This window comes from Haliaeetus albicilla, chromosome 9 (assembly GCF_947461875.1).
Source record: "Haliaeetus albicilla chromosome 9, bHalAlb1.1, whole genome shotgun sequence".
Taxonomy (NCBI): Eukaryota; Metazoa; Chordata; class Aves; order Accipitriformes; family Accipitridae; genus Haliaeetus; species Haliaeetus albicilla.
Genome location: NC_091491.1, coordinates 32,367,105 through 32,393,692, shown reverse-complemented (window position 1 = coordinate 32,393,692; position 26,588 = coordinate 32,367,105). Strand labels below are relative to the sequence as shown.

The window sequence follows — 26,588 nt, the reverse complement described above, 5'->3', positions numbered from 1 at the left end:
AAGTCTGCCTCTTCCCCCTTTCTCGCTCCCTGCTGTACCTCCTACAGACCCCGACTGCCCGCCTGTTTTGTACCTCCTACGCGGTATTCACTTTAAGCAGGTGAAGACCTTCAGGTCACCCCAGTGGTCTGCCAGGGGGCCGGCAAAGCCACCGCAGTGCCCTCCTCAAGTACCGGCAGGAGCTGGACGCGGCGCCGGGGCGGGCGGGCGGACGGGCAGCCGCCTCTGCCTCCCGCGCGTCCCCACGGAGCCCGCCAGAAAGCCAGTCCCGCTCAGGCCGCCGCAGCACCCGGGGGAAGCGGGGGAGGCCGCCCCGGGGCACGGGCGGGCACTGGACAGTTCCCCGCCTCCCGCGGCTCAGGCTTAAAACGCCGGTTGTGGCGAGCCGCCGGGCACCGGGGCGGCCTCCCGCTCCCGCCGAGGCGTACGGCGACTACCGGCCAGGGGTGACCCGGTCGCGGGGGACACCCCCGTGACGGGCGGCCCCACGGAGCGCTGTGGCCGGCGCCCCCGCGGCCTACGGCGGTGCCCAGTCACGGCCCTGACTCAGCGAAACCCCGGCGGGCAACGCTACTCCGCGCCGCTCCCTCACCGGCCGAGGTGATCATGGTGCCGCCCGGCGGCCCAGCGGAGGGAGGTGGGGTGGGGTCCGGTCCGCTCCGGCCCGCTCCGGCCCAGGTGCGGTAGTGCCGCCGCCGCCGCCCGGGGTCCGCGCCGCGCCGCTGCCGCTCCACCGCCGCCCGGCCCGGAAGTGGCGCGAAGGTCCCCTTCCGGCAGAACCCCGCTGCTCCCGGGAAAGGTGCCCGCGGCGATCGCCTGCGCGTGGCGGCGGAGAAACAGCCAGGCGCGAGCGGGACAGCTCTGCCTCCCGGGGCCTCGCACCTTCCCCGGTCCCCTCACAGGCACCCCGCGCTCCCCACAGGTCTCTTCAGCCCCCCTCGGCCCCACACGGGACCCCACGGACTCCCCCACACACCCCACACCGGGCCCGCAGGGCCTCCACCGCACGCTTGGCCTGGGAGGGTAGGCAGCCTTCCCCTGCCTGCGCCCTCCTGCCTGGGGGCGGCGAGGGCGGGCAGCCGGGCCGTGGGATCCCCACGGGTGACCCTGTCAATGCCCGTGTTTGCGCTGTGCCCAGACAAACGGCTGCCCCCTTCTGCCAGGCTTCACCGCCCACCGTCGTCCCGTCCCCCCCCCACTGCCAGGACAGGCTGCCCGCGATTTTACCCCACGGATTTAGCACCTCTCGCAGGCCGCCGCTGTGGGCCCCGACTCCTCTCGCATACCTTGTAGCCACGGGGAAAGGCCTCACCCAAACCCCATTTCTCCCTTAAAAAGGGAAGCAGGCATACAGATGCACCTGGCAGCCCCTCACCAAATCGTTTTCCCCATTGGTCACTTTGTGGCACAGGGCAGCGTCCAGACCTCCCACGCAGCGGCGTACCTGAAGGTGCCCTGGTTCTGGAGGGCCACGGAGTCATTTTGGCTCCTGCTTTGGTTCCAGTACAGACAGAATGGAAATTCAGGCTGGTGGATTCGCACCAAGGAAAATGCAGCTCAACAGCAATGGTGCTGCACAACAAGAGATCAAAGCGCCCAGACATCAGCGGCATTGATTTCTACCTGTTTCTACTAAATAGGAGAAAAGGGCTTGAATTCCTGGAGGAAACCTGATCGCCTCAGTTAGTGAACATTATAAATGAAAGCTATCAGAGCCCTACCCATGACACTGAGAGGCTCAGCTCTGCTCTTCTCAGACAACTGAGAAGATCTCCAGCCTTCCCCACTGGCCACAGGTGAGCAGCCTACCTGAGCTGCACACAGACCAATTCTGCTGATCTTCTGGATACTGGGGTCACTTCCGTTCCCTCCCAATATACCTTTTATTTAAATTACGAGAAGTATCAGCCAAACCATGCGTAATGCTACTTTAAGGTAAACAAAAACCAAAGCACATTCCAATTCAGAAATTAATTGTCTTTATTCTTTACAGCAAGCAGGTAAGGTAACAGTGCCCTTAAATTATTAAATTAATTGAGCATGTAAAACTATCATCTGCTGCACCTTCACATGCCCAGCTAGTGGGAAAGAAAAAAAAAAAGAATTCAAGTCACTTTAGTTCCTCAAAGGAAAACAATACTTTTGGTCAAATGTATTATCACTTACACCTCCTAAACCCCAGGCAGTTCATCCACTTCCACAAAAGTCTCACTGCAAGGGTAAACTTGCGTGATTTACTTAAAAATTACCAGTAAATAAATCCATTGGATTTGTAGCTCTAAGATAGGTTTAACTGCAAATCTGTACTCTTGGGCTGCATCTTCATTGGTAAATTCTAGGTGGCAAAGGCCAAATACGGCAAGAAAATAAAGATTCACCTGATCATACTGTCAAGTCCTACTGGACTCACCTAACCAAGGGCTTTATCAGGAAAGTACATAACTGCCCAGCAACCTCTGCTGTGAGGATGAGCAGAAGGAATCCACTGCACAGCAGACCTACGCACTCATGCCAGGGACAGAGCAGGAGGATACCTTCATCTCGCTAAGATGAATGCACTTACTACTCAGTGCTGAAGGCTGCAGTCATGAATACAGCCACCCACACCAAGTGACTTAATAAAGTCACCTGGTTACATTTGTATTTTCCACCTGGTCATAAGCAAAGAAAACCTACAGAAATCCTGCAGGCTGGAAGGAGAGCAGGTTTGGTGCCCTCTCTGCAGAGCAACACGCACTGCCAATGTCAGCTGCCTCCTAGGTTTGCTCTCCCCAGCCCACACCCACACAGGAAAGTGTTTCTGCTGTGAAGAGATGTAACATGCGCTTCCCTAAACGCTGCTCGCATGGACTTGGCATCCACCTACCCATTCCCTCCCACCGCCTTATGGGGCAGCTACAGCACCTTACAGCTGCATTTCAGGCAAAGCTTTCCTACGTACGCCAAGCCTAACTATCCCAACACATTCAAATGAGCAGCATGGTAACGCAGAGACTTGCTGAGCACACCTGGAAACACTCCCCATCTCTCCCACTTGATCCCACCAGCATGCCCCAGACACCCTCAGCCACTCACTCCCAGCCAAAAGGGCAAAGCAGCACCATCATTAAATGGACTGACTCTAAACCCAAGAGCTGCTCCAGTGTTACCATCATAACCTCAGTGAGGTAGGTAGGCTTTGCTGTCCCCATCCTACTGGTGGGGAAACTGAGGCACGGAAAAATGGTTTGTTGAAAATTGTTGATGATCACGGTCATGGGCAGAGCTGGGTAAAAAACCCATCCCCTGCTCCAGGTAAGAGCTAGAGGGATGCTGAAGGCACACTGCTGGGGGAGAATGCTGGCTGGAGCTGGCAGGACTGCAGACACTTCAGCTGCCACTGGGAAAAAAGGAGCCAGAGAGAGGACAGACATGCACGGAGGACGTAACGACATAATTCAGCAGCTAACCCAGAGAAGAGGTAGGCAGGACATGATGGGTCAAAGTTTCTGGTCTGAGCTGGATGAAACTCCAGAAGGACAGCCAGCCCCAAACAAGACCTGTTTTATGTTGCATTAAAGTAAGAATAAAAAAGGTATTCTTAGCATTATAGTAATATTCCTCATAAACCAAGGATTTGTAATTAATTGTGTTGCCTCACAGGCTACAGGCAGCCCTTTGGAACTACTTAAATAGATTATGTTTATATTTTTGTATTTATTTATGAAGCAGCCACATCTTGTTGTGATGCAGGCCACCTCCAAGACCTGCCACCACATGACTGGAGATGTCCTAGGTTATATGGGCCTCTCCCATAACCCCGTCTAGCATCAGCCACACCTTAGTGTCCATCTGCCACCCACTGCAACCCAGGCAGTCCATCAGTCAGTCTATGAGCACCAGGACAAGCCAGAGGGATGGATGCTGCTCCCAAACCACACTCTGCTCCAGCTGTCATTACCATCAGTATCTTTTGCATTATTCTTGCTACCCACAGTGGGCTGTTACTGCATTCTTCACATTATACAGTTACATTCAAGCCTTTTCGGTAGCTGGTAGATCCAAGGCCTCATATTTAGTCCCATTGCAGTCTCCATGCCACCGTGTTATTTGTCTTTTTTTTGCTTGATCAGAGAAAGAGCAGGAGCTTCAAAGCAGCAATAAAGCAGGAACACGAGGCAGCACAATCTGTTTGCTGGCGAGGCCAGCCCCAGCAATCTCAGCAGGGAACTTTGCTCAGAATTAGAAAGCATTCCTCATTCTTCAAGGAGGTGGCTGCATTTCACACTCAAAAGTCCCAACATCATCTCGCCCAGGACGCAGGATACATCCCCAAAGGGCTTCTCAGAAGCCCAGTGTCCAGCAGCAGCTCCAGGCACCCCTGGGCAACAGAGTGCAGCAGGGGATGGCTCCCTGGCAGAGACCTCAGAGGCTGTCGGCAGCTATAGAAGACCCTGGTGAGTTAAGCCAAGCAGCTTCTCCCTGGAGCGGTGGGTGCTCGGAGGAGAGGGTGAGTGAGCATGCACCAGCTCCTCCTCCCACTGCTCCAAATCCATCTGGCAGATCTGGGACATGGACTGTGCTGGGTGCCCAGCAGCTCTAGGTGCCCGTGCCTCCGGCAGCTTCTTCGTAGTTTCCATTGGGGGACAGGCTGGTCAGAGCCACTTCTTCCTCAGGGTCCTGCAGGTCATCTGCAAAGAGCAGAAAGAGGTCAAGGGAGATCTGAATGGGAAACCCTTCTTCATGCAAAATGCAACTTAAGATAAAAAGAAAGCATGGGACGAAGCAATTGTTATTTACTCACAAGCTAAGCACAGCTGATTTCTTCCATAACTGATTTTCATTTTGTTTTACAAAGTCAACATTGCTTCAACAAACAGGGGTGATCTATGAGCAAAGGAACACAGGGCCCAGCTCCCTGGCCTCCTGTGGTCTCAGCAGTCTCAGAACAAGCTGCGTGGCCACGAGGGGTCACCTGCCTGGCACTGACAGCAAGATCAGGCACTTAAATTTTCTGACCCTAGAGGTGTCAAAGCTGCACAAATTGGGCATTTCAGCTGTTTTCTCTAACCCTTATGCTTTTTAAGCATTTTATGTGTTTAAGAGGCATTTGGACAGTGCCCTTAATAACATGCTTTAACTTTTGGTCAGCCCTGAAGTGGTCAGGCAGTTGGACTAGATAGGTCCCTTCCAACTGAAAATTCTATTCTATTCTATTCTATTTATTTTTACAGTGAATGAGCTTCCCCTCCTCTAAATGCTCCATAGAGCAGTCTGGATCTCCACACCATGTGCCTTGTAGCCTCCTGCATGGGGCCACTTCTGCAAAAAGAAAATCACTGCTGGGAAAGGCAAGCAGAAGTGCCAACGGTACAGCAAAGGTTGAATGCTAGGCCATTCGTTACCTGAACAATTTCCTTTAGAATCAGAGAGCCCAATGCTGACTGCCCTCTTCCTCCTCTCTGCCAACCCCAAATGCAAGTGGTTTGGGAACGCTCCTTCCAGCCATGTTTGCAGAAAACATCACGTAAGATCAAGGTTATGCTTCCAATTAATTGTTTAGACAGACAGCAGTTCTGCTGCCAGAAACTCGGGCAAAATACCGTTGAGTACAGCAGTGCTCCCAGGGTTGTAGCTGGGCACCAGACCCAGCGTGGTTTTATTTCGATAAGCAAAAGGTCAGAAAGCAGGGAGATGGCAACACAGCAGCCAGATGTGCGCTGGTTGTCTTCAGGTTCTAGCCAAACCACAGCCAGGGAAGAGATGTCAGCTGCAGAGCTGGAAATAGCTTAAGGAGGCCACCAGCAAGGGGTTTGGACACCAGGACCACCAGGGAGTTGGTGAGAAACCTTTGACAGTCACAGCAGGAGCACAAGGGAGGGAGCTGGGCATACCTTCATGAACGTTGTTTGCAGCTTTTGCTTCGTGACCTTTTCTCTGGCTCCTCCGGCTCGAAGAAATACACCGCAGGAAGGATGGGAGCCTCCACCTCTCCCGGTCTTTCCCCTCTTCTGGATAAACCAGAGAAGATGAGTTCAGACTGGCAGCAGGTCAGCCCTGTTGCTCCCCCACCTCCCTGCTGCTGACTAGGAACATCTCTCCTTCATGAGCACAACTCCCTGCAGCAAAACCGGGTCCACTCCACAGAGCCCACCCTGGAAAGCACAGAGCAGCTCCTGGCAATCCTTATTTCAGGCTGAAATCTCACTGCTACCCTGGAAATTTGTCACCGGTGTCAGTTTCTACTTTGCCACCTCGCTGCCAAAACCATCCCGGGTGCAGCAGCCCAGAGCAAGCAAGAAACCTGGCAGGAGTTCAGCCAGTACACGTGGCAAAGCTGGGGACTGACAGGGTTAGGGCATTCCTGCAGAAGGAAGTTTTTCTTTTGTATTATCACACAGCTTCTGCCACACCAACCTAGTTACTGCTCCCTGCTTTATTAAGGAATTCCTCCCTCCCAGGGAGACCTGCTGGACACGCAGACTTGCAGCACACTGAAAACTACAGCTGTAATTGCTTGCAAAATGCAGAGAGCATGTGGCCTCCATCAGCGTATAGTATTTATTCCGGAGGACAACAAGGGTCACAGCAAGTTACTACAGGCTTTCAAGCCATTATAGTAAAACACTACCGCAGCTTGTAAAACTACACCAGCATATTTTATATGGTCTCCAACAGCAGCAGTTCAGCATCTCCATTGAAATATCATCCAGCCTTTCACCTCCTAATTAGATAACAAATGATAAACCACTTCAGCGTCCTTCAGCTTATCAAACCATTGCGACACTAAAGGGTTCACAGTAGCAGTCTTTCCTGCCAGTCAACAAACCAAAACCTCCAGCCATAAACACATCCCTTCCTCACAGTGCGCAGGGACTCTGCACACCACCGAGGCACGGCAGGATAGCAGCCCAGCACATTCCTGCTTAGACCCAAGAGATGCAGGAACCTCACTGCCATTCCTGTTCCAGCTCCGCTGCACAAATGACAGTGTCCAGGACATTCCCAGCACGGGGGGGCTGCAGCTCCAGAGCAACTGTGATGGGCAGAGCTGAGCAGCGGTGCATGTGGAAAAGGAACAGGCTTTGAAGCACAAGCAAACATACACAGAGCCTTACACTCTGTACACCTCCCAGCATCCTTATCCAGATGCAAGAGCATCTTTTTTTCAGCTTAGGACAAGCCCTTTTCAAAGTCAAGAGGGGAAACAAGACAAGCTCAGCCTTGACTGAGGACGTCTTTACAGTGGCATCCCTAGAACCTGCTTTGCAGCCCCATGTCCATTCTTCCCACAGTCCTCCCTTACATTACGTTAAAGATAATATTCCACTTGTGCATTGCTTGTGGGAAAAGTCACGGGGTGAAGGAGACCAGCCTGCAACGAAGCTGGTGCCTGGCACTGCCAGGTCCCCAGCTCTCCGGAGGCACGTCTACACTTGGGATCCCTCTGGCCACATGGAGATTTTGGAAGGTAGGGAAGGCAGGGCTCACAGGGGCATGGAAAGAAGCTGCCCCTGCCTAAGGTTGAACCCTGCAGCTGATGAGCGTCCTCATTACACATGCAGGTCCTGAGACACTTACATGACTAAAAGCACTGGGCAGAGCATCAGAGGTGAATTAAAGCAACACGCCAAGTCCTACCCACCCACCATGCTTATAAAGCATACACAAACAGGCTGCAACACCTGCCCTGGCTCCTTCTGCTTCTCTTTCTTCACTGCTGGCTGCTATGCTGCTTCCATGTCTGCATGAAGGACAAATCCACAGCTAGCCACAAAATTACATGTACTGAGCCAAGTGCCAGCAATGTGCAGAGGTAGAAAAAGGTCACTTATGCAGGGATGTTTTTCTGTCTCTGGAGCTGCTGTCCCACCAGGCTGCTGTGACAAGAACTGGAGGGCTCACTGGTGTCTAGGAGCACACCAGAAATTCTTGCAGCAGGAACAATGTGAGGAAGACAAAATCATGCAAAAGGAGAGAAGCTGGAAAGGGGATTGTGTGTGCCTCAGTACAAAGAGTTGGCAGAAGACAGCCCTGCACCCTTGCAGTGGGTCCCGGCTGTCTCAAAGCTCCTCAATGTTCAGATCCAGGATTCTGGACTGAGCTGATGGAAAGAAGCACCTGAGCTGCTGCCGACCATCCCCATGTCCCAGGGATCCCAGAGGACCCTGTCAATGTGGTGTTGCAGGCAAGTGCCAGGATCCCTTGGGGTAAAGACAGCGAGACAGCAGAAGAGTAGAGTTCCTGGAAATGTTGGGGAGCAAGGGAAATGTGGGAAAAATGAAAGAAGGGAGGAGGAAAGGGAAGCAGCGCAAGACAAGCAGTGCCAAAGATTAAAGTGAGCCAGGACTGTTTTGTGTGGCTGCTGTGACAGCAGAGCCTGCCCAGCTGCCCATCACCCTGTGTCAGCACACAAACATGACTCGCCTTTCACCCCAGGGCGAGTGCTGTTCCTCAAGGCCTGTTTGACACCCAGCTTTCATCCTGCCATCCTCACGTTCCTTAAACTGGCCACCAACATACGCGTGGTTTTAAAACCAAACACTCACTTGCTGCTGTTCTTATTCATTATGCAAAGCCAGCACAAGCACCTTCCTCCTGCAGGAAGGTCAGGCCCCACCCGTACCCTACAGCAAGGGCCACACCCCAATTCCGCATCCCCAAGAACACACATCCATAAGCATGGATGGCCGCCATGTCACACAGATGGCTGCAATGTCACAGCCATCTGCTGCTACATCCCTGCTATCCATGAGCTGCTCTAGTGCTTCCCAACCCCCTGGGAAGTTTGCCCTCCCCAGCTGCTGGGACTGGGAACCCCACTAGAAAGAGGCAGATCCCAATGGGAGAAGCCTCCGGTCCCACCAGCATGAAAGAGATCCCACTGGGGAAAGCCAGACCCCACTGGGTGGGGGGGAAGATCCCATCAGAAGTGGTCAGCTCCCAATGGGAAAAGCCAGATCCCACTGGCTGGGGGGGAAAGCTCCATCAGGAGCGGTCAGATCCCATTAGGATGGGGTAGATCCCACCGAGGAAGGGAAGATCTCGCAGGAAAACGGAGCAAATCCCGTTGTAAAAGCCCACGGCCCCCGGGCGAGGGAGGGAGGGAGCAGCCCGACCACCCGCTGCCCCCCCCCCGGCCGGTGCCCCCCCTCCCGCCCCGGTACCTGCGGGGTGCTGCAGGGCGGCCCGCAGGGCGCGGCAGGCGGCGGTGCGGCAGTCGCGCAGGGCGGCGGGGCTACCGGGGCTGTACCGGGCCGCCTGCACCGTACCGGGAACCGGGAAGTGCCGCCGCAGCGTGGCGTCCAGCACCGCCGCGTCCTCCCCGTCCCCGCCGGGCAGGAGGACGCCGACGACGGCGGGCGGCGGTACCGGGGGCAGGCGGCCGCGCACGTCCCGCACCACCTCCCGCAGGCGGGCCCGGGCCCCGCGGCCCCGCGCCGCTCCGCCGCGGCACAGCACCAGCAGCAGCCGCGCCGCCAGCGCTCGCCGCCCGCCGCCCGCCCGCCGCCGGGACCGGCACCCGGACCCCGACCCCGGACCCGGTCCCGGCCCCGGCGGCGCCTCGTCGCCCAAGAGGTCGCGGGCGAAGGCGGCCAGCGTGGCCGCCGCCGGGGCTCCCTCCGCCACCTCGGCCACCAGCAGCACGGCCCGCCGCCCGCCCGCCCGCTCCACCAGCGCCCGCAGCTCCTGCAGCTCCGCCGCCGCCATCCCCCGCCGCCGCCGCCGCGCACCCTGCCCGGCACCGCGCACCGCCCCCGGCACCGGCACTCCGCGCCGCCCACTGACCCAGCCACCCGCCCCCGCGCCCCGGTCCCTCGCACCCTGCATCAACCGCCCCGTGCAAGGCGACCTGCAGCACCTCCAGCCCCGTCCCGGGACCGGCACCCGCCCCCGCCCCAGCTCCCACTGAGCAGCCCCTGCCTGCTGCCGGGTGGGCACAGCGGAGAGGGTACACGAGGGGAGCTGGGGTCCCCAGATCTGCCACCCAACCAGGCTCAGAGCCCTTGCGCAGCCCTCTGCGAGGCTGGTCTTGTTTCCAAGGAGGAGGTGATAAAATTCAGGCAAAAAACATGCGCTGTGGAGGGGCTAGGAAGCTGAGGGAGGGATGAGCAGAGGCTATGGTGACTGCCAAGTGGGGCACACACGAGGCCGCGATAGAGGAGCGGCTGATCGTGCACCCCCAAGGGAGTAACGTGCTCCTCAGGGTGTAACATGCCATACCCCAGGGCAGTGATGGAGTGGTCTCTGTGGCATCATGTGCCATAGGAGGCACTACACTGCTGTACAGCCTGGCCAGGCTATAGCCACATTTGGGAAACAACTCCACTTTGGGAAAAAATTACCCCCTCAAGGCCACACGCACCTCACTGATCACAAGTTCCCCAATTTGTGCTCAAGTGCACAGCCGAGCCACAGTCCCCACCCCACACGCTGCACCTCCGAGTCCCTTCCCAAGACAGTCTCCTTTGGCTGCCCCTCTGCAAACACCACATCCATTCCCCTCCATGCAAAACACAGCCCATAGTCACAGCCCCACCAGCACTGGCAGCACTCCGCAGTGACACACACATGTCCCCTCAAAGCACAAAATGTTTGCAGGGATAAGTACGGAGCTATAATCAGGGCTTTGGTGCTGGCATGTGTTGCATGGCCCCACCATGGGGAGAGACCCATATCCCACGAACCGGCTCTGCCAGTCAACGGTGAATGAAAGCCTCGTGACAGCAGCCGCCGTGTGCAGCCCTGGCGCTTGCATGTTGTCGGTGTGTCTCAGATGAACCAGGAATCTCCAGTCCACAGCACAGGGTAAATACTTCCCCTGTGCCATATCAGAACAGGCTCCTCTAAACAGGTAATGTCTTATCGCAAGAACTCAGGAGGGGAAAAACAGCTCAAAGGTGCAAACGGCCGGAGTCACCTTGGCCAGTCGCTCTCTGAGGCCATTCAGAACCGAACCATCTCTGTGGGATGGGCGGAGGAGGCTCCAAGAGCATTGGGGGCAAAAGCAGAGCTGAAATCCACGTGCCTGCCCTGGACCAATGATTCCCAACATGTGTGTTGGGGCACGCTTGTGCCATGAAGGTGGCTGAGCCAGCGTGCCTGCTCCCTGCCTGTCCTCGTGGCCACCCATCCTCATGGCCACCCATCCCCAGAGCCCAGCAGATCAGCAGCCACCACAGGGAAGGGATGTGCCACAGGCTGGTCCCCAGGCACAACGGAGGTGTGGCAGCTCGGGAAGATTGCTATGTGCTGCCAATTTTAAGCCTGGAAAACATTTGCCCCAGCTGTGACAGGCTTAGCAAACACTGGCCCATGCCAGCATTGTGGGGGCCAGACAGCCCAGGCGAGAGTTTCAGAGAGACTTTCTGCCCTGGGTCCTAGCAAAAGTAACTTACTCATTGACAAGTGCTGATAAGCAAATCGGACGGAGATAAAACAGAAGGATTAGGTGCCTCTTCCAAAGATCAGGGTCTATTGTTGCAAGAGTCCTTGCTTCCATGCCAGTGTGGTAGCCCTGAGAGCAGCTGTCAACATGGCAGGGCTACAAAGTCAGACATAATTCAACAGCCAGGTCTGTCCTTAGTGTTGCCCAGATTTTGTATTTACAAGGATTTTTTTCTCATCTGTTCAGAAGCCTGCTCATGGTCCCATGGAAAAAAGCCCTGGGTGTTATCAGCACCATGAGCTGTGCCAGCAGGAGGGGACAGGAGTGGGTGCTGGTCCCCAGGAGCCCTCACCTTGGGGTTTCTCTGCTCATACTTTCCCCCACTACAGAATTTCGGGTACAGCCCTCACACAGATTTGTTCATGACCCAGTCACAAGCAGAAAGTCTCTGGGAAGAGGGACCAGCAGCTTTGGCTGCTCCCTGCAAGGAACAAGCCAAAGATAGACACTTGCTTCAGCCAGTTTGACCGGGGAAGCCCAGGTCTCTTGAAGTTGGCTCAAAGGAGGCAGGATGCTCCCTGCAAACTGCTGCAACAAGACCTACAGTATGTTTAAACTCTACACGAGCGGCAAGCACAGCCTGCGGTGTGGTGGTGCCAGTTATACCCTGTCTGATGTGCGAAGTTCATTACAGCACGGGTCTTGCAGGGTTCTTTTGAAGCAGTGCTGTGCAAGTCACATAGAGACCCCAAAGTGCCTTGGAAGTGGGCTCTTAACCAGGTGATTCCCCGAATTTATGAAGATTCCTGCAGAGAAGGTATAGAAAAAAAAGATCTTCCTAACTCAGGCCAGAAGGAACACCACTGGCTGTTTCTCTGCAGCGGCTCCAATGTTTAAACTCCCAGCACAGCCTCTGAAAACTAATATTAGGGACCAGGTAGAGCTGTTCTTTGTGGCCACTGCAATTCTCTGTTTAAGTTTGGGTACACATGTACCATTGCCAGAAGAGGATGGTTGGAAAGGTGAACATCACCCACAATACCCGACCAACCTTGTTTACACTTCTTTACTCATTAACAGAGGTACGATCTAATAGTAAATACAACTTTATCTTCCTTTGTATTACTTAAAGAGGTACAGCTCAAACAGTTCGGAGGCAGTCATGAGATCAGCAGTATTTGTAGTCCCTGACGAAGTGAATTCAGAACTCTGGCAGGCATCTGAGTGAAAACACAGATGTATTTACAAGGCCTGACACCCCTTCAAACATCCATCTGACAGTCACATTTGTAGAAAATCTCTGCAGATAGGCCTAAATGAGGGTAATCACATCTCTTACATATGCCCATAGCTGTTCAGAGCAAACACAACATCTGCTCATTTCGGACTTCAAAGGAGGAAGAGAAGATGCTTTGTTCAGAAAAATAAATTTATCATGCGTATTAGTAGTGCCTTGAAGTCTAAACAAAATCAAAGGTCCATTGGATTAGGCCCCTTAAGAGATGCATGTACCAAGATTAAACTCTCTTCTGAAGAGATTAGAAAGAGGAGGGGAAAAAGAATTCTCCTGCCAATATTGATGATAGGAGGCAAAGAGGCTAAACGAGCACGAGGGAATCTGTGGGAGCAGCTCTGAGCCCCCATGTCCAATGACCCAGCCCAGCTCCTTAAACTCTTCCTCTCAGCAGCCTCGATGCTCACAGGGGTGCTTGGAAAAGCCTCTGAGCCAGCTAGGAGTAGGAACCGGCTGCCGACAAGCTAAGCCTTAACAAACATTTGCACAAGTGCTCTTTCACAGACCTGTTCTCCAAACCTGCTTCCAGTTACTGCTTTGGAAAAAACACATCATTATGAGATGCTGGAAAGCATCTGCTTTACTTGTGCAGCGCTACCAGCTGCCATCAGGATTGTTGCAGGGCACCAGCAGCACTGGCTTAGCTCTTCATCCATGGAGACCTTCTTGGGTGCCCCAAAGAAGTAGCAGAGGAGGTAATTGCGAGTGAAGAAAATACTCCAGACCCCACCTATGTCCTTGCCCTGAACATCCCAGTCCCACTGAACCCCTTCTAGCTCCTGTCTCCTGTTCACTCCTCCATGGCTCTTCCCATCTCCTCCACTGACCTTCCCCAAAACTTCCCTCAACCTTTCTAGCCCCTGAACTTTTCCCCCACTGAAGGTTGCACTCTATCAAACCAGACACAGATCCTTCCTGTGTCAAGTTCAGTCGGAACTGAATCAGAACAGTCAGAATCTGAATCCAGACCGGATGGTTGCTTTGTCCTGTCACAGCTCCCCATGCCCCAGACCCGGCCACCTCCAGGGACTGCTGAGGCAGCCCCAGTTTTGGTCCCCTGGCAGCCTGTGCCAACTCAGCCCTGGCCTGGATCCATCCAAGTCAACACACACCTCTGAGCAACGCTCAGCAGAGGTTACACCCCATAAGCAAATAAAACTGGGAAGTCTTTGGCTGTCCCATGGCTCCAACACAGCCTGGCTTCCTGATGGAGAACACCAAACCTTTCCCTGCCTCTCTTCTCCAAAATCCCGTTCCCTTTGAAAGCCATGCCTCATTCTGCCCATCTCTGCAGTTGTCCTAAGTTTCCTTATGTTTCCTTGAGTCACCATCCCTTTCTGGATGGCAGAGGGGCATAGGAAGGTATTTCTGAAGAGGAGGATGGGGACCTGGCACAGGGCCATGTGCAGAAAGCCCATGGTGTTGGGGCAGTCCTGACCATGCAGTAGGAGGGATGTATCTGCCTGTCCCCTTAGAGACCGATGGAGGCTGCCCCTCAGCCTACTCTGCTCTTTGCCCCTCTACTGGGAAGATGTCCAAATACTGGCTGGCGATAGACATGAAATCAGACCCAAGGACCAAACTGCCTCTTCTGGCCTTTTTCTAATGTCCTGCTGTAGCCTTGCCCTTGCTTTGATGACAGGACCTGGGACTAGCTGTTCACCACCACCAGCCTCCATTTTTTCCCAGTACACACATGTCTTCAACAACAGCAGTCCAGCTTTATGTATGCTTACCCTTTGCAGAACCTCTTAAAAGTTACCCCAGACCCCCACTGAGCTGGAGACCTGTGCTTGGGGACCACTGCATGCAAATGCAGCCCCTCCGGCCTCGCTCATGCTCCCCCTTGCATCCTCCTGCCTCATTCCCACAAAACCCATTCTTGGCACAGGCCAAGCCCCCAGGTTCTCAGAACTGCTCCCTTCATAAAGACAAAGGGCAGATCCATCAGCTTGCCAGGCTAGAGTTCCTTCGATGGGCAGAACATGTGGGTTTAGATCTGCCTGGTTTGACACAGTTGAGCCCTGAAAGAGGCCACAAATAACCAGCTGGCGAGGTGCCCTTCTGGTACACTACAGGGCATCAAAGGGCAGTTGGACTTTGCCCTGGAACATAGGCACGATGTGCCAGATCAGTGAGGAGCAGGGCTAGGCAAGGATTTTTTGGAAATGGGCAAAGCTTGGCTCAGGTGCCTTCTTGATCAAGATCTTCTTCCAGAGGTAGTACTCAGATGCTCATATGCCTGAAGCCCACAGGATGGCACCTCCCTGCTGCTCTCATTGCGTGTGATGCCAGCTGAGCAGAGCAGGTTGTTCTCCTCTGCCCTGGGAAGAGACCTGTTGCCCTCGGCAAACTTCTGGGCCATGCAGCAGTACTCCTAATGCTTGCTGGGGCGTCTTCTCTTTGGGATCTAGCTGAGCTGGCTGAAGAGGTTTCAGGCCACAGCTGCTTGTTTCTGCTTTGCTGGATCACAGTGCTCCTGCTAGCCTGGCACTACAGCTATCGCATGAAAACTCGCCAACTCTGCATTAGTCAAAATGAGAACGGCATTCAACATTTAAAGAGCAGATCTCCCATGACTTGCCTTTGTTGGAGCACAGCAGGTTGGGGGAGCAGTCACAGCAGCAGAGCAGGGAGCTCCAAGAGTCCTATATGTCTATCCAGGATTAGCTGGAGAATGAAGCATGGATGTAGCTTGACAGCACCCACGGTGTTCTGTCTCCTCTTCTCCTCGACTGTCCGGGGGACCACACTCCTCCCCACTCCAGCCACTTATCCCTGTGGCTACATCACTTGCCCCTGTAGGCATCCCTGTGCTCCCAGGTCCTGGCCAGGATTTCAGCCATGTGCCTCAGAGCTTCCCCTTTTACCAGCAGTGCTCAGCAGTGCCGCATGTCACCCCACGCAGAAGTGCCTGGACACAGCACAAACATGCTGCCAGAGGAGAAACTTGAGAGAGCTGCATGGACTGTGCCTGGATTTGGATGGTTAACTGCATGTTTCAAATGCTACAGGAAATAATAGACACACAGGACCTCATCATGGCTACTTGCTTTAGGCATGTGCTAATGTGCTGATCAGGAGTCTCTTAAAGCCAAACTTCCTGCACTCACAAACAGCCTGAACCGTACACATCTTGCATTGACTCAAGAAAACTATTTCTGCATTAGCTCGATCAAAAAAAAAAAAGAAAAAAAAAGCATCCTCTCTAAAGAAAAGGGGAAATTATCCTAAGATGCCCAATTGCTCATGGAAAGTCTCTTCTACAACAGAGCAATTGGGTCAAGTGTGTTACAACTATATTTAGACAACTAGACATTGATCATTTTCTGGAAAAGGTAATTTTCCCCCCCTCCTTTAAAGCAGTTTTTTTCACAGAACCAGCACCTCATCCAAGAGGCTGCCAAGCACCAGCACCATCCAAACACCTGCAGGAAGGTTGTTTTGCTTTGTAAAGCCACACTGTCCTTAAGGATGTGGAAAGAACCCATATTTGAAAAATAACATGGAGGATCCTTTCCCTGAGAAAAGTTGGTTCAGAGGCTCTGTACCACACTCAAATCCCACCCCTTCCGTACTATATTGCACAAACCTGCAGCTTCAGCAGGAGTTTCATAGTCTTTGATGTACAGCTTTAAAGCTTATAGGTACACGCAGACACACAGGGAAATTAAATAAACACCAGGTTTTTAATACTTCTTTTGGAGATTGATAAGATCTTAGGTGGATAAAAGATCTGTAAAAAAACCAGAGAAGAAATACATTTAAACTCCCAATGCAAAAATGTGGAGCTAACCATAGTGCCTTGCCATGGCCAGAGAGGATGGAAAATGAGTTCAGCTATTACATGGGCCATTGGCCTTCAAAACAAAAGTAATCTACTGCTCCCACAGTTTCTCCCATCCAAAATAACCCATCCCAGTAATTCAACCTGCTGGATGTCTACTGGTACTCACTTTTATGGGTGTAAGGTCAGCTGCCTGCAACAGCTCCTTTAATTGACAGTTGGCTAAAAGTTGGGTTTTCATCTGCACAATTATTTTTTTTTTTTTACCCAGGAATAAAGAGCGAACACAAATGTACTGTTTTACTTGTAGTGCCTCTAGTTTGACGAGGATGCTGATTGATTTCCTGTTACAGAAGGGCTCAGCAGTGTCAGTCTGCATTTGCACATAGATGAGGACCGTCCTCGCTCCAGCTGATTCTCAGCCCCATACATGCTGTGGGTTCAGCCCACACCGCCCTCAGTCCTCCCACAAGAGCTGTGCTGAGACCTCCGTAAGCCAGCACTTGGACCCTGATCTACAGATCTCAGTGGAGTTTGGGTCAAGGTACAGCAAGCTGCTTTCACCCATCGTACTGAAGGGCTGCTCAGGCAGCAAGCATGAAAGCACAGCACGAATGACAGCAAGGTGTCGCATGCCCAAACACACCACACTGAGCTACCAGGCACGCCTGGAGTGGCCGTCTGTGAAATAGTGACTTACAGAGCATGCTGTGCACATAAACCATCCACAGGTCCTTCCATCACGGTAGGTGGGAAGGATCCCACAGATCAGTGTAACAAGTTTAGACAGCTCATCCCAGATCCTTCAACTGTTCTGGTGTAAGGACAGTATCTTGGGAAAGGCCAACACACTAATGGCAAATAGCAGTGCAACAGGAGATGGACCTTTGTCTTGTTTGCAGCATCTTGTTCGATAAGCAAGAGGGGGCAGCAAACTTTGCTCTCCCACCATCCTGTGACTACAAAGAACCCTGGGGAATTTCAGGAGCTTTGTGCTGATGGGAGCTACGTACCAAAGAGCCCTGCATCCAGGCTCTCCTGGGAAAATGTGGTCTTAGCTCTTACCTCTGAGTTTCTTTCACTATCTGTTTTGGGACAGTTTAAAATCCAGAGGCTGCTGGCCTGCTCTGACTCCCTCTCTGTTGACAGCTGGTTTCTTGGGGACAGCCCAACAGGTTTCTCGGGGACGTTTTGATATTTGAGCAAGGCATTTCATGCAAAGCAGAAACTCAGTGATTTTTGATAGAAATTTCCTGGGGTAGATTGTTCAGCCAATGCAGCAAAGAAATCTGAGATTTGTAGCCAAAGAAATCTGAGCTTTGTAGCAAGGACAGAGTGATGCTGAGGGCACAGTGTCCCCTTCTGGCAGCAGACACATACTGAATCATGTCCATGCAGAAGGACAGGGCAGACAAGCAAGGCACCAGGAGGGGAGTATTTCTACAAAGAGTGAACAGCATTAAAACCAACCTGTCAGATTCTGCTGCCCGAGGAAATTCATTCTCCAGCCATCTTTGATACCTCATGTGGCATATGTTCAGGTAGGGCACAGCAGTAACTGAACTCTGGGAGCAAAACAATAAATCGACCCTGGGAGTCGACTTGCAGGGGAGGAAACGCACATAATAGAACAGCAGGCATCATCCTGGTCAAAGCTTTGGCCTATAGCTCACCCCAAAAAGTTAGCACATCCCTCCAATGAAGAACGCAGGGTCAGTGAGACCATGGAGCTGTTAACATAATCACGGAAAGCCCCAGCAGTGGAGTCAGGTCTGCAGTTCTTACACCGAGCAGCGTTTCCACAGCCACGTGTGTTTTGGGGCAAGAAGCAAAAGCCACCACCAGCCAACTTGGAAGAGGACACACAGTAGGCTCAGACTCACATTGCCCATCCCCATCCCAGCACTTAAGCCCTCACTCTCATTTCCAGCTCCCATTGCCCACAAGGTCTAGTTTAACTTTCCTCCTGTATCTGAACCCAGCCACCACACATCATGTTGGTCTACACTGTCCCTCAGACCCTTCCATGCCCCACCCTGTGCATGTTTATATTTCCAAAAAGCCTGCCTCTGTGTCCCTTGCCCCTGTGTTTGGCTATGTCCCAGGATACCTTCATGGCAGTTTAAGACTTCTCTCAGTGCTCTACACGCAGCTCTCTTTGCCTCCAGGATACCACCAGGCTGGCCGGGGCTGTAGACCGCTGCCTCTACCACCAGTTGCCAGGCCCCATCCAGCAGACACTGCAGCCTCCTAAGCGCTCCCACTGCCTGGTCCAGCTGCTCCTGGGGGCCTGGATGGATCATCACAAGCACCAGCACATCTGGCAGGCAGGGGAGGAGGCTCCTCACATCCCAGAGGGCCTCATCCAGGTGCTCCCACCGCATGAGCTGCTTCAGCACAGCGGCTTGCCACAGCATAAAAACCAGATGTGGCCGAACCTCCTCCTCCTCTTCCATCCTCTCCGCCTGCTGTAGTTTAGCCCTGACATCAGCTGTGCCACACAGGTCCTGGGCAAAATCCAACAGCACCGAGGGAGCTCTCACACTGTCATTGTCCACCTCCATCACCAGCACCCGTCCGTTTCGCCTGCCCACTATGTCCAGCAGGTTGAGGAGCTCCCAGGTGGTTTGGTCCACAAAGGAGCAGACAGCAGGCTCCTCTGATGCCATAGCTTCCTCCCACGTCAGTTAACGGCACTCCTGGGGAAAGGAGTGGAAGGGGTTTGCTATAGCAAAGACACTTGCACCCCACAGGCCTTGGAACAGGCTACACCTGCTGCTCTGAGCAGCCACCAGGTAGAAGCAAACAGGCTGGTTTTGGTGGGACCAAATGAAGGTGAAAGGAAGTAGCAGAGTTTTGACACAAAGACTCAAAAATTGTAGCCATATGCTATTTGATGTTGGACCTCCCAGGAACAGGCTTTGTACCTTAGCAGTCTGGTACAGTAGAAGATGAGAGAAAAGGGATCACTATTTTTGGGCCGCTTACCTCAAACTCAAGAGTGCTTATTACCTTCTTATCAGCAGAATCCAGCCACATGATAGGGACCAAGTACTACCAACCTGCTGTTACAGTCCAATTTGCCCACTACATTTCCTCCTCCTTCCTCTGGTAATGCCCCAAATGGGAAATTCAATTTGTATTCCACCCCATCCTTCTTTGAATCCTATGTGTACAACCTGTCAGTACTTGCAGAAGACTAAAGCCCCGCTTGACTTGACCCAGGTTGCCATAAGCTGCAGTTTCTCTCCACACATTAGAAAAAAAAGCACTTTCCACTGCAAGTGCTCTCCTGCTGCTGGAGACACCAGTAGCAGCAGGCGTAGTTCTTGAACCAAGTTCAGTGAAATAATTTCTATACCAGCGCTGAGTAGCCAGGTCCAAACAGTTTTTGTTTGAATTGCCATTCAAAAGAAAGACTTAATTTACCCAATAATGCAATCCTAATACATGACTACTCCACCCCCTTCAGAAGGAAGAGGATTAGTTATGAAATACCAGCCCACCGCAGGAGATGGCAGACAAGCTCAGTCCCAGCTCAGAGGGCTCCCTGCTGCAGGCAGCAGGGCCAGGCAGGGAGAGGGAAGCTCTTGCTCACAGGGAAAGAGGGACCTGCGCTGGAGTGGGACCAAAGGAAGGTTAGGGCAACAACTCACCTGCCTCACCAACTAGGGATGCTTTCCAAATGATGGAACAACTACACGGAATCAGTAGTATTACCCATCCGGGGTACTGACAGATCATTTTGGGACTGTGACATCAGCAGTAACCATGCTAACCCGCAGCTGCCTGAAACCTCCCTTAAAACTACCCAGTATTCTTGAGGGATGTACCAAGAAACTTTGAGGCTTGCACTTTAGGAAGCTTTAAGTTCATTTTTTACCACCTTCTTGTTCAACAAACCTTAAAGAACTCATGAAAACGATATACTAGTCTAATGTAAGGATCCTGCCCACTCCACATTACACACTGTGATAAGGCTGGCCAGGAAACCAGCAAGTATTAATACTCAGGCACTACAGAGCTGTGTGATGAAAATGTGTCTAAATAAATTTCATACAGTAGATGCTACAGGCACAAATGCTGCCCAGGTATATATGGTCTCATTCTTTGTGATTATACTAGAACTGCTATTTTTAGATGCGAGCTAGGACTTAAACCTACTAGGATTTAGCGTCCCATTACACAGTTTTGTCTCAACAGCAGTCATCGCCAAGTACAAGAGAAACAGGAACAAGAAGTTTCCCTCTACTACGTAGGCAAGAAATTATTTCTCATGTTCTGTATAAAGCTTATGTGCACAGTTTGAGGTTGTAAATGTTTATTGTTTAGCCCTGCAAACCATTCGGATTCCATGATGGGAGGCACAGACAGGTTACAGTAAAGGCTGACAGTTATTTGCCTTTAGAATGTAGTCTGCTCTACAAATGCCTTGCCAAGCACGGGTGGAATCTCCACTTCATTATCTAGCTTAGAATCACTACTCCATCCCGTGCTGTGAATTCTGATATGCTACTAAAGAAGAAATGAAGTCCCTCAAAATAGGTGGAAAGGATAAAAATAGAAAAGTACAAAAATTAAACAGATTCTCCATTTTATTTCCAATAAAAATTTAGATCCTAGATGGATACAGCATCTGTAAAAGACAAGAATAGAATCATGTTAGAAATCCTGTTACTGGACTGTACTATTTTAAACAGAAGTTTTGCAGTTACAATTTAGATTGTCGCTCTCCTCAACTGCTATAAAAGCAATCCTCCCATTTACACAGAAGAGGTGCAAGCTAGTTCAGTGATTTGAAGCAGCACTTCGCTGGTGCATAGGCTCCCTTGGCAGTCAGCCCTCCTGCCCACTGACAGGAAGAGTCCTCACGGGTCTAGTTTCAGGATTTAACTGTGCCACTCCTACCGTGCTTTTTCTAAGGCATGGAGAAAGACAGAAAGGAAGGACTGCATCCCCTCTGATACTCCTTTTGACAACATCGCTAGAAAGGTATTCCATCAAAACTCTGGGCAAGGAACCTAAAGGGACAGCCTCACTGAAGCCTTGTGGCTAAAACATCGACTGTGGAGGAGGTCCTAGCAGACAGGTCAGGACTGTACACCCCTCAGTTAAAACGTTTGGGAGGTAGGAGAAAAAAAATCTGTCAACAGGTAGGAACTGGACTAGAAGGGTGCAAAAATACATGTACAAGATCCAGGGAAGAGAAATCAAGCTAGCTTTAGAATGGAGCTGAGGAAGAGTCCCAAAACTCCAAGAGCCTTTCCAGGCTGAGCAAGCATACAAACCCTTTGACAATGAGACAAACCCCCTCAGCACAAGAAGCCAGCCACAAAACTCTCCTAGCTCCAAAAGGAGCACTTATCAAAGAGCCATGCTGAATACACAACCGCAACAGAACAAAACTATAGTTCAAGTTTTCCCTCATAGTATGTGGGATTGAAAGGTACCCCAAAAACTGCCAATAAATATCTTCTTGTGAAAATCCGCTTACCACCCGGATTCTGTGTCCAATGGCCTTGGCAGGAAGGTTGGAGCGGAACTTGGCACGAACCATGCCGCTGTTCCCATGGGCGCGAGTTACCTTCCCCCAAATCACTCGTGTCCTGTTGGGTTTGCCACCAGGGGTTACAGTGTTGCTGAGAAAAGAGAGGGAAAGAACTGCTGAGCACACCAGTCACAGCTCTGTACAGGACCCATCAGGGATGGGGCAGACAATGCAGCCTCTTTAAGGCACTTCTGTAACTTTATTCCTCAGTCATCTTTAATTGGACCATGTTCCACTTTTATTTACCTGTGAAATTTGCTAGGCCTGGGATTTTCACTATACCTTCCAAACAGGTAAGTATTGCAGCTTGTAATTTATCAGAAGCTCCACTGGGGAACTATTAACAAGTTACGAAGCTTAAAAATTTGGAAAACACTGATGCTAAGATGATCAAACCGAAAACTCAACAATTTCAACGCCAAAGAATATGCAACATCTCACTTGTAAGATTTCTCCAGACACACCAAAGGCAGGAAAGGAAGGGATAGACTGCTAAAAATTGCTTTAGCAGAAAAGCCATAGGCCATCATGGAAATGATGGTGGTCAAGTTAACAGTCTGATCAATTTTATTCAAGGCAATGCTGAACTCCCATATCTGAACTCGAACAGCTACACTCAAAGAAAAATTAAGTGGAAGGTAATAAGTAACTGTTCTTAAGGCCTCCACGAATGCCAGCACAGCAGAAATGACAGTGCTCCGACAGGGGCATGCAAAAGCCAGGATACAAATTCCTCCAGGCTTCACAAAATAGTTCTGCTGTTTGAGTAACTCAATAGCTCAGAGTACTCAACACAAATTCACCTCACTTCAGTTTATTCTATCCTCCTTCAGTGTTTGCCAGTCTCAGGCAAAATTTGTTTCTCAACCCATTTACTCTCTTAACACATCATTTATAACAGTGAATGATTATTCCATGTAATTTCACAATCTGAATTAAGAACACATAGGCCAATTAAAGCAAAAATAATCAAGGACTTTAAAAATGAAACAAACCAATTAAACTGGTCTACACAGTTCTCCATGGACATTCTATTGATAAATTGAGCCAAATTTATTTTTGTTCTAACAAAATTTCTATAAACAGACTGCTCACATCCTGGCATTTGCAAAAGCTGATATAGGAGTTGGCCAATTTAGCATAACAATAAAAAGTTACTTACTTTTTAGCTTTGTATACATAGGCACACCTCTTGCCCAAGTAGAAGTCTGTCTCCTGACGGGCATAAACACCTTCAATTTTCAGAAGGGCAGTATGCTCCCGCTGGTTTCGGAGGCCACGTTTGTAGCCAGCAAAAATGGCCTTGCACCACAGCCTAAAGGCATTGAAAACATTTACAAATCATAATTCACTCCAAGTATCAAACATAAAAACAAATCATGTGCTGTTTCAGCAGAAACTATTTCCACAGCAGTAGAAATTTAATTAAGAAAAACCCCACTGCTTTCACTTTTACAGATTACTGCAAATCCTTATGTTCAGTCAACAGAGGAAAGCTAAGTAACTGGGACATGAAGTATTTACGAAAGCTTTGTATCTCTCTGCTTGTTATAAACTTCTGGCACTACAGACTTCATATTAAACCCAAAGTGCTTCAACATTAGTGGGTGTTATGTTTTCAAATGTCTACAAACACTCTGTGATGAGTAAACATTACTTTTTTTTCTATATACCACAAACTGAGTCTCCTGTGTTGCAGTAACTGCTATAGGAGAAAATATTAACTGCTGCTAATTTGTAGCCTCAAAGGAATTAACTGCAGTCTACAAGGACAGCCAGAGAGACAGCTCCACATACACTGGACAAGTGACATTAGACAAACTCCTCAACAATTCTTCGCGACAAAGACCTGTCTGTAGTACACAGGTAAAGCAATTATAAGGCTCATTCCATGCATCATGTACACATCATGACTGTCTCAGCTGCATCCAGCAACTGTCCCATAATACAGCAATATTAAACTAAGCTGTCCAGTTCTACCTTCCACACATGCATAACAGAAGATAAACTCCACAGATATATATTAAGACAAAAAGCTGTGATTCAGATTCAATCCCTCTACCATTTACATACTCAATCCCTATATCTGTAAGAAAACTCGATGGCACGGTAGCTCTCTTACTCAAGGAAACAATATGTGAAAGTCTCTAAGGTACACTGACGGTTCACAAACACCGTGCTAACAAAAACACCTCTAACAGCCCGCATCTATTGACAGGTCAGGGAAAGCGTGGCACACCATATGAACAGCTACAACCAGCTTAAGGCAGAGACTTCAGAATAGGGACACACAACTGTGGGCGTTTAACAGAGAACCCAGCAGGACATTGGGTAAAGGAGCTGTGCTGGAAAGTGAGAGCAGCCACAGGAAAACGGATCACTGTCCACAGCTTTAACAACACACTCTCAGAAATGCTCAGTTTGCAAGAGGACTTGTCAAAAGTTCAGTGGAACAACGAACCGAGAGCCATCTCGGGGCAAGTCACTCACCTCCCGGTCATGGTGTCCTCCTGAAGCCCTGGTCCCAGCAGGCCTAAAAACGACACACAAGCCATGAGCCTCCCAGGCCGGCAGCAGTGCCCAGCCGAGCGAGCGGGAGCTGCCGCAGGCCCGGTCCGGCGGCCAGAAGAGCCTGCCGGCCGAGGGCCACCCGCAGCAAGGCGAAGAGAGCACTAGGGCCGCCAGCCTCCCGCGGACCGGATCCGCCTCACGGGGGAGGAAAGGGGACCCCTTCGCTTCCCCACAGAACGGAACGCTCCAGGCACCTCGGCCCCCCCATCAGCTGCGGGCCCCAACGGGCGGCCGGGACCATCCGCCGCACATCGGCGCCATCCCGCCCTCTACCCGCTCCGCACGGCACCAGCCGCAACGCCCCGGGAGCCCCGCGCCCGCCGACGGTCCCATGGCAGGGGAAACTTCCTCCCCCGCCCTCCGCGCCGCCGCTCCCCGCCTCACCCCCACGGCAGCGAACCAAGATGGCGGCGAAAGGCAGAGCCGGCGCGCTGCCTTCCGGGATATGGGCCGGGAAGGACCCCGCCGCCGGCGGCCGCCGGCACCGCCTGAGCGGGCAAAACCGAGGCGGCCCCGGCGGGGTGGGTACATCGGCCCCCAGCGCCGTCCCTCTCCCCGCCTCCCGCGTCCCCTTTCTCCTCCGGCTGGCGATCCGGGGAGGGGGCGGCCCCAGCCCCGCCGTGCAGGCACCCGCCCGGGCAGCCCCACGAGGCCCCCGAAGCGTGCTGGTCGCCATGGAGACGGACGCCGCCACCGCCGCCGCGTCCCGGTGAGCGCCGCAGCGCCGGGGCCGGGCCGGGCCCCGCACCGGCAGCGGGCGGGCGGGCAGGGGGTGTCCGGCCCGGTACCGCCGGCCCAACGGCTGTGGGCAGGGCCCTGCGGCCGTCCGGGGTGGGAGCGGGGGGGTAAATCCCGGCGCGGAGGTTGAGGGGAGGCCTGGCAGGGCGAGGGCCGCAGCCCGACGGCGAGAACCGGCTACGGCGGTGGAACAAGCCGAGGGGCCCTGCGAGGGGGCAGCGGGGAGGTGAGAGGCAGCGCCTGGCACTTCTGGGGTGGCCAGGGCTCTGGGGCCCTCTTCTGATGGCTGCTCTCCAGGCCCTGCCTGCCTTCCTCCGTTCTCACCTTGAATTAGTGAATCATCTCAACATTTATTTTACCCCTGATATCGCCCTGGTGACAGAAAACACGTATTTCTACGCTCCAATCCCTGTAATGAAGTCTCACATTTCTGTGTTTTCCTAAGTAAGAATAGGTGGAAGCAGGTACTTAGCCATTTTCCCAAGTCAGGGACATTCACTCCCAATTTCTGTCACTTCCCTCACACAGCCAGAAATTCAGGTGCATTGACTTAGGAGCTTACTCCAATACGAAATGTGCCCTAGCCATCCAGACTTTCACTACAACTTTGTTCCTAATTGTCTTAAGCTGTATTTGAACGTGTGCCCAGAGTGCTTTTATGAAAAATTGGATCTCAGAAGCAAAATCTACTGTTGTCTTGTTACCAGCTGGGCTCGGAGAGATTGAACCTGGACTGAGGAATTAGATCCTGACCCAGGAGGAGAATTAAGTCTCTCTGTACTTTGCTGGGCCAGGGTAGAAGCACTCAATGCCTTGTAAGCATGTATAAGCAGAGGTTCTTCTTAGAGAGATGAAATTGTTAGGAAGTAGGAGCAGAGAAGGGAATATTATGAATTCTCCAAATTATTGTTGGCTTCTACTTTAAGGAAGAGGTAGAAAGCAAAGCAACACTCAGTAATCTACCCAGTTAACAGTATCAAATGTGCACTAGGAACCTCTGCTCGGAGAAAGGACACAACTTTGAGGAGAATAAACTATCTGTCAAAACACCCTGTTTTCTGGCAGTAGAGATGCCACAGCCAGTGAATGCTCCCTAAATCTTATCTTTTCCGGTTCCATACAGATTTAGTCCCATATTGGACATACAACTAAAAGTAGCACCATGTCTTTCATTCCTGCACTCGGTTCTCATGGGTTCTCATCAGTACAGCCTCAGAGAGCAGGAGCAGAAAGTATTTATCTACAGTCAGGATGAAACCTAAATTGCATCTCTAAGCCAAAA

The 26,588-nt window shown here is 51.9% G+C and overlaps 5 protein-coding genes across 7 annotated transcripts in view; 1 reads left to right on the top strand and 4 right to left on the bottom strand.

The window, feature by feature from the left end:
- PSMD1 (proteasome 26S subunit, non-ATPase 1) overlaps positions 1–757 on the bottom strand; it is a 74,355-nt gene extending 73,598 nt beyond the window's left edge. Inside the window, exon 1 of the mRNA XM_069792486.1 lies at positions 593–757. Within this exon, the coding sequence (XP_069648587.1) occupies positions 593–608 (16 nt within the window). The 5' untranslated portion in view covers positions 609–757. The remainder of the gene's footprint in view (positions 1–592) is intronic.
- Positions 758–1,956: 1,199 nt separating this feature from the next.
- On the bottom strand, positions 1,957–9,690 carry C9H2orf72 (chromosome 9 C2orf72 homolog). Its single transcript, XM_069792485.1, has 3 exons — positions 9,147–9,690; positions 5,874–5,990; positions 1,957–4,670 (listed from the first exon to the last, which is right to left on the bottom strand). The coding sequence occupies exons 1-3, from the start codon at positions 9,688–9,690 to the stop codon at positions 4,579–4,581; spliced, it is 753 nt and encodes a 250-aa protein (XP_069648586.1). The 3' UTR covers positions 1,957–4,578.
- A 6,644-nt stretch (positions 9,691–16,334) lies between these two features.
- LOC138686878 (uncharacterized) lies at positions 16,335–20,779 on the bottom strand. 2 transcript variants are annotated; one of them, XM_069792478.1, is made up of 2 exons: positions 18,560–20,779; positions 16,335–18,014 (listed from the first exon to the last, which is right to left on the bottom strand). In XM_069792478.1, the coding sequence occupies exons 1-2, from the start codon at positions 19,116–19,118 to the stop codon at positions 17,947–17,949; spliced, it is 627 nt and encodes a 208-aa protein (XP_069648579.1). In that variant the 5' UTR covers positions 19,119–20,779; the 3' UTR covers positions 16,335–17,946. The 2 variants fall into 2 exon arrangements, with proteins under 2 accessions (XP_069648579.1, XP_069648578.1); XM_069792477.1 differs by having other exon boundaries at positions 16,335–19,148; positions 20,106–20,779.
- A 247-nt stretch (positions 20,780–21,026) lies between these two features.
- RPL35A (ribosomal protein L35a) lies at positions 21,027–25,044 on the bottom strand. Its single transcript, XM_069792479.1, has 5 exons — positions 24,953–25,044; positions 24,488–24,530; positions 23,160–23,312; positions 21,944–22,088; positions 21,027–21,085 (listed from the first exon to the last, which is right to left on the bottom strand). Exons 2-5 carry the CDS (start codon positions 24,496–24,498, stop codon positions 21,062–21,064), a joined length of 333 nt encoding a protein of 110 aa, XP_069648580.1. The 5' UTR covers positions 24,499–24,530; positions 24,953–25,044; the 3' UTR covers positions 21,027–21,061.
- IQCG (IQ motif containing G) overlaps positions 24,973–26,588 on the top strand; it is a 24,408-nt gene continuing 22,792 nt past the window's right edge. For both annotated transcript variants that reach the window (XM_069792473.1, XM_069792472.1), the window contains exon 1: positions 24,973–25,277. In XM_069792473.1, coding sequence (XP_069648574.1) covers positions 24,973–25,277 — 305 coding nt within the window. The remainder of the gene's footprint in view (positions 25,278–26,588) is intronic.

Excerpts from the sequence above, each read along its gene's own strand:
- C9H2orf72 (XM_069792485.1), bottom strand. The coding sequence starts at position 9,690 with ATGGCGGCGGCGGAGCTGCAGGAGCTGCGGGCGCTGGTGGAGCGGGCG. Across the intron at positions 5,991-9,146 it reads CGCCCTGCAGCACCCCGCAG|AAGAGGGGAAAGACCGGGAG; the intron begins GTACCGGGGCGG and ends TGGTTTATCCAG. Across the intron at positions 4,671-5,873 it reads TGCAAACAACGTTCATGAAG|ATGACCTGCAGGACCCTGAG; the intron begins GTATGCCCAGCT and ends TGCTCTTTGCAG.
- LOC138686878 (XM_069792477.1), bottom strand. The coding sequence starts at position 19,118 with ATGGCATCAGAGGAGCCTGCTGTCTGCTCCTTTGTGGACCAAACCACC.
- RPL35A (XM_069792479.1), bottom strand. Across the intron at positions 22,089-23,159 it reads TATGTATACAAAGCTAAAAA|CAACACTGTAACCCCTGGTG; the intron begins GTAAGTAACTTT and ends CTCTTTTCTCAG. Across the intron at positions 21,086-21,943 it reads TTGGACACAGAATCCGGGTG|ATGCTGTATCCATCTAGGAT; the intron begins GTAAGCGGATTT and ends TGTCTTTTACAG.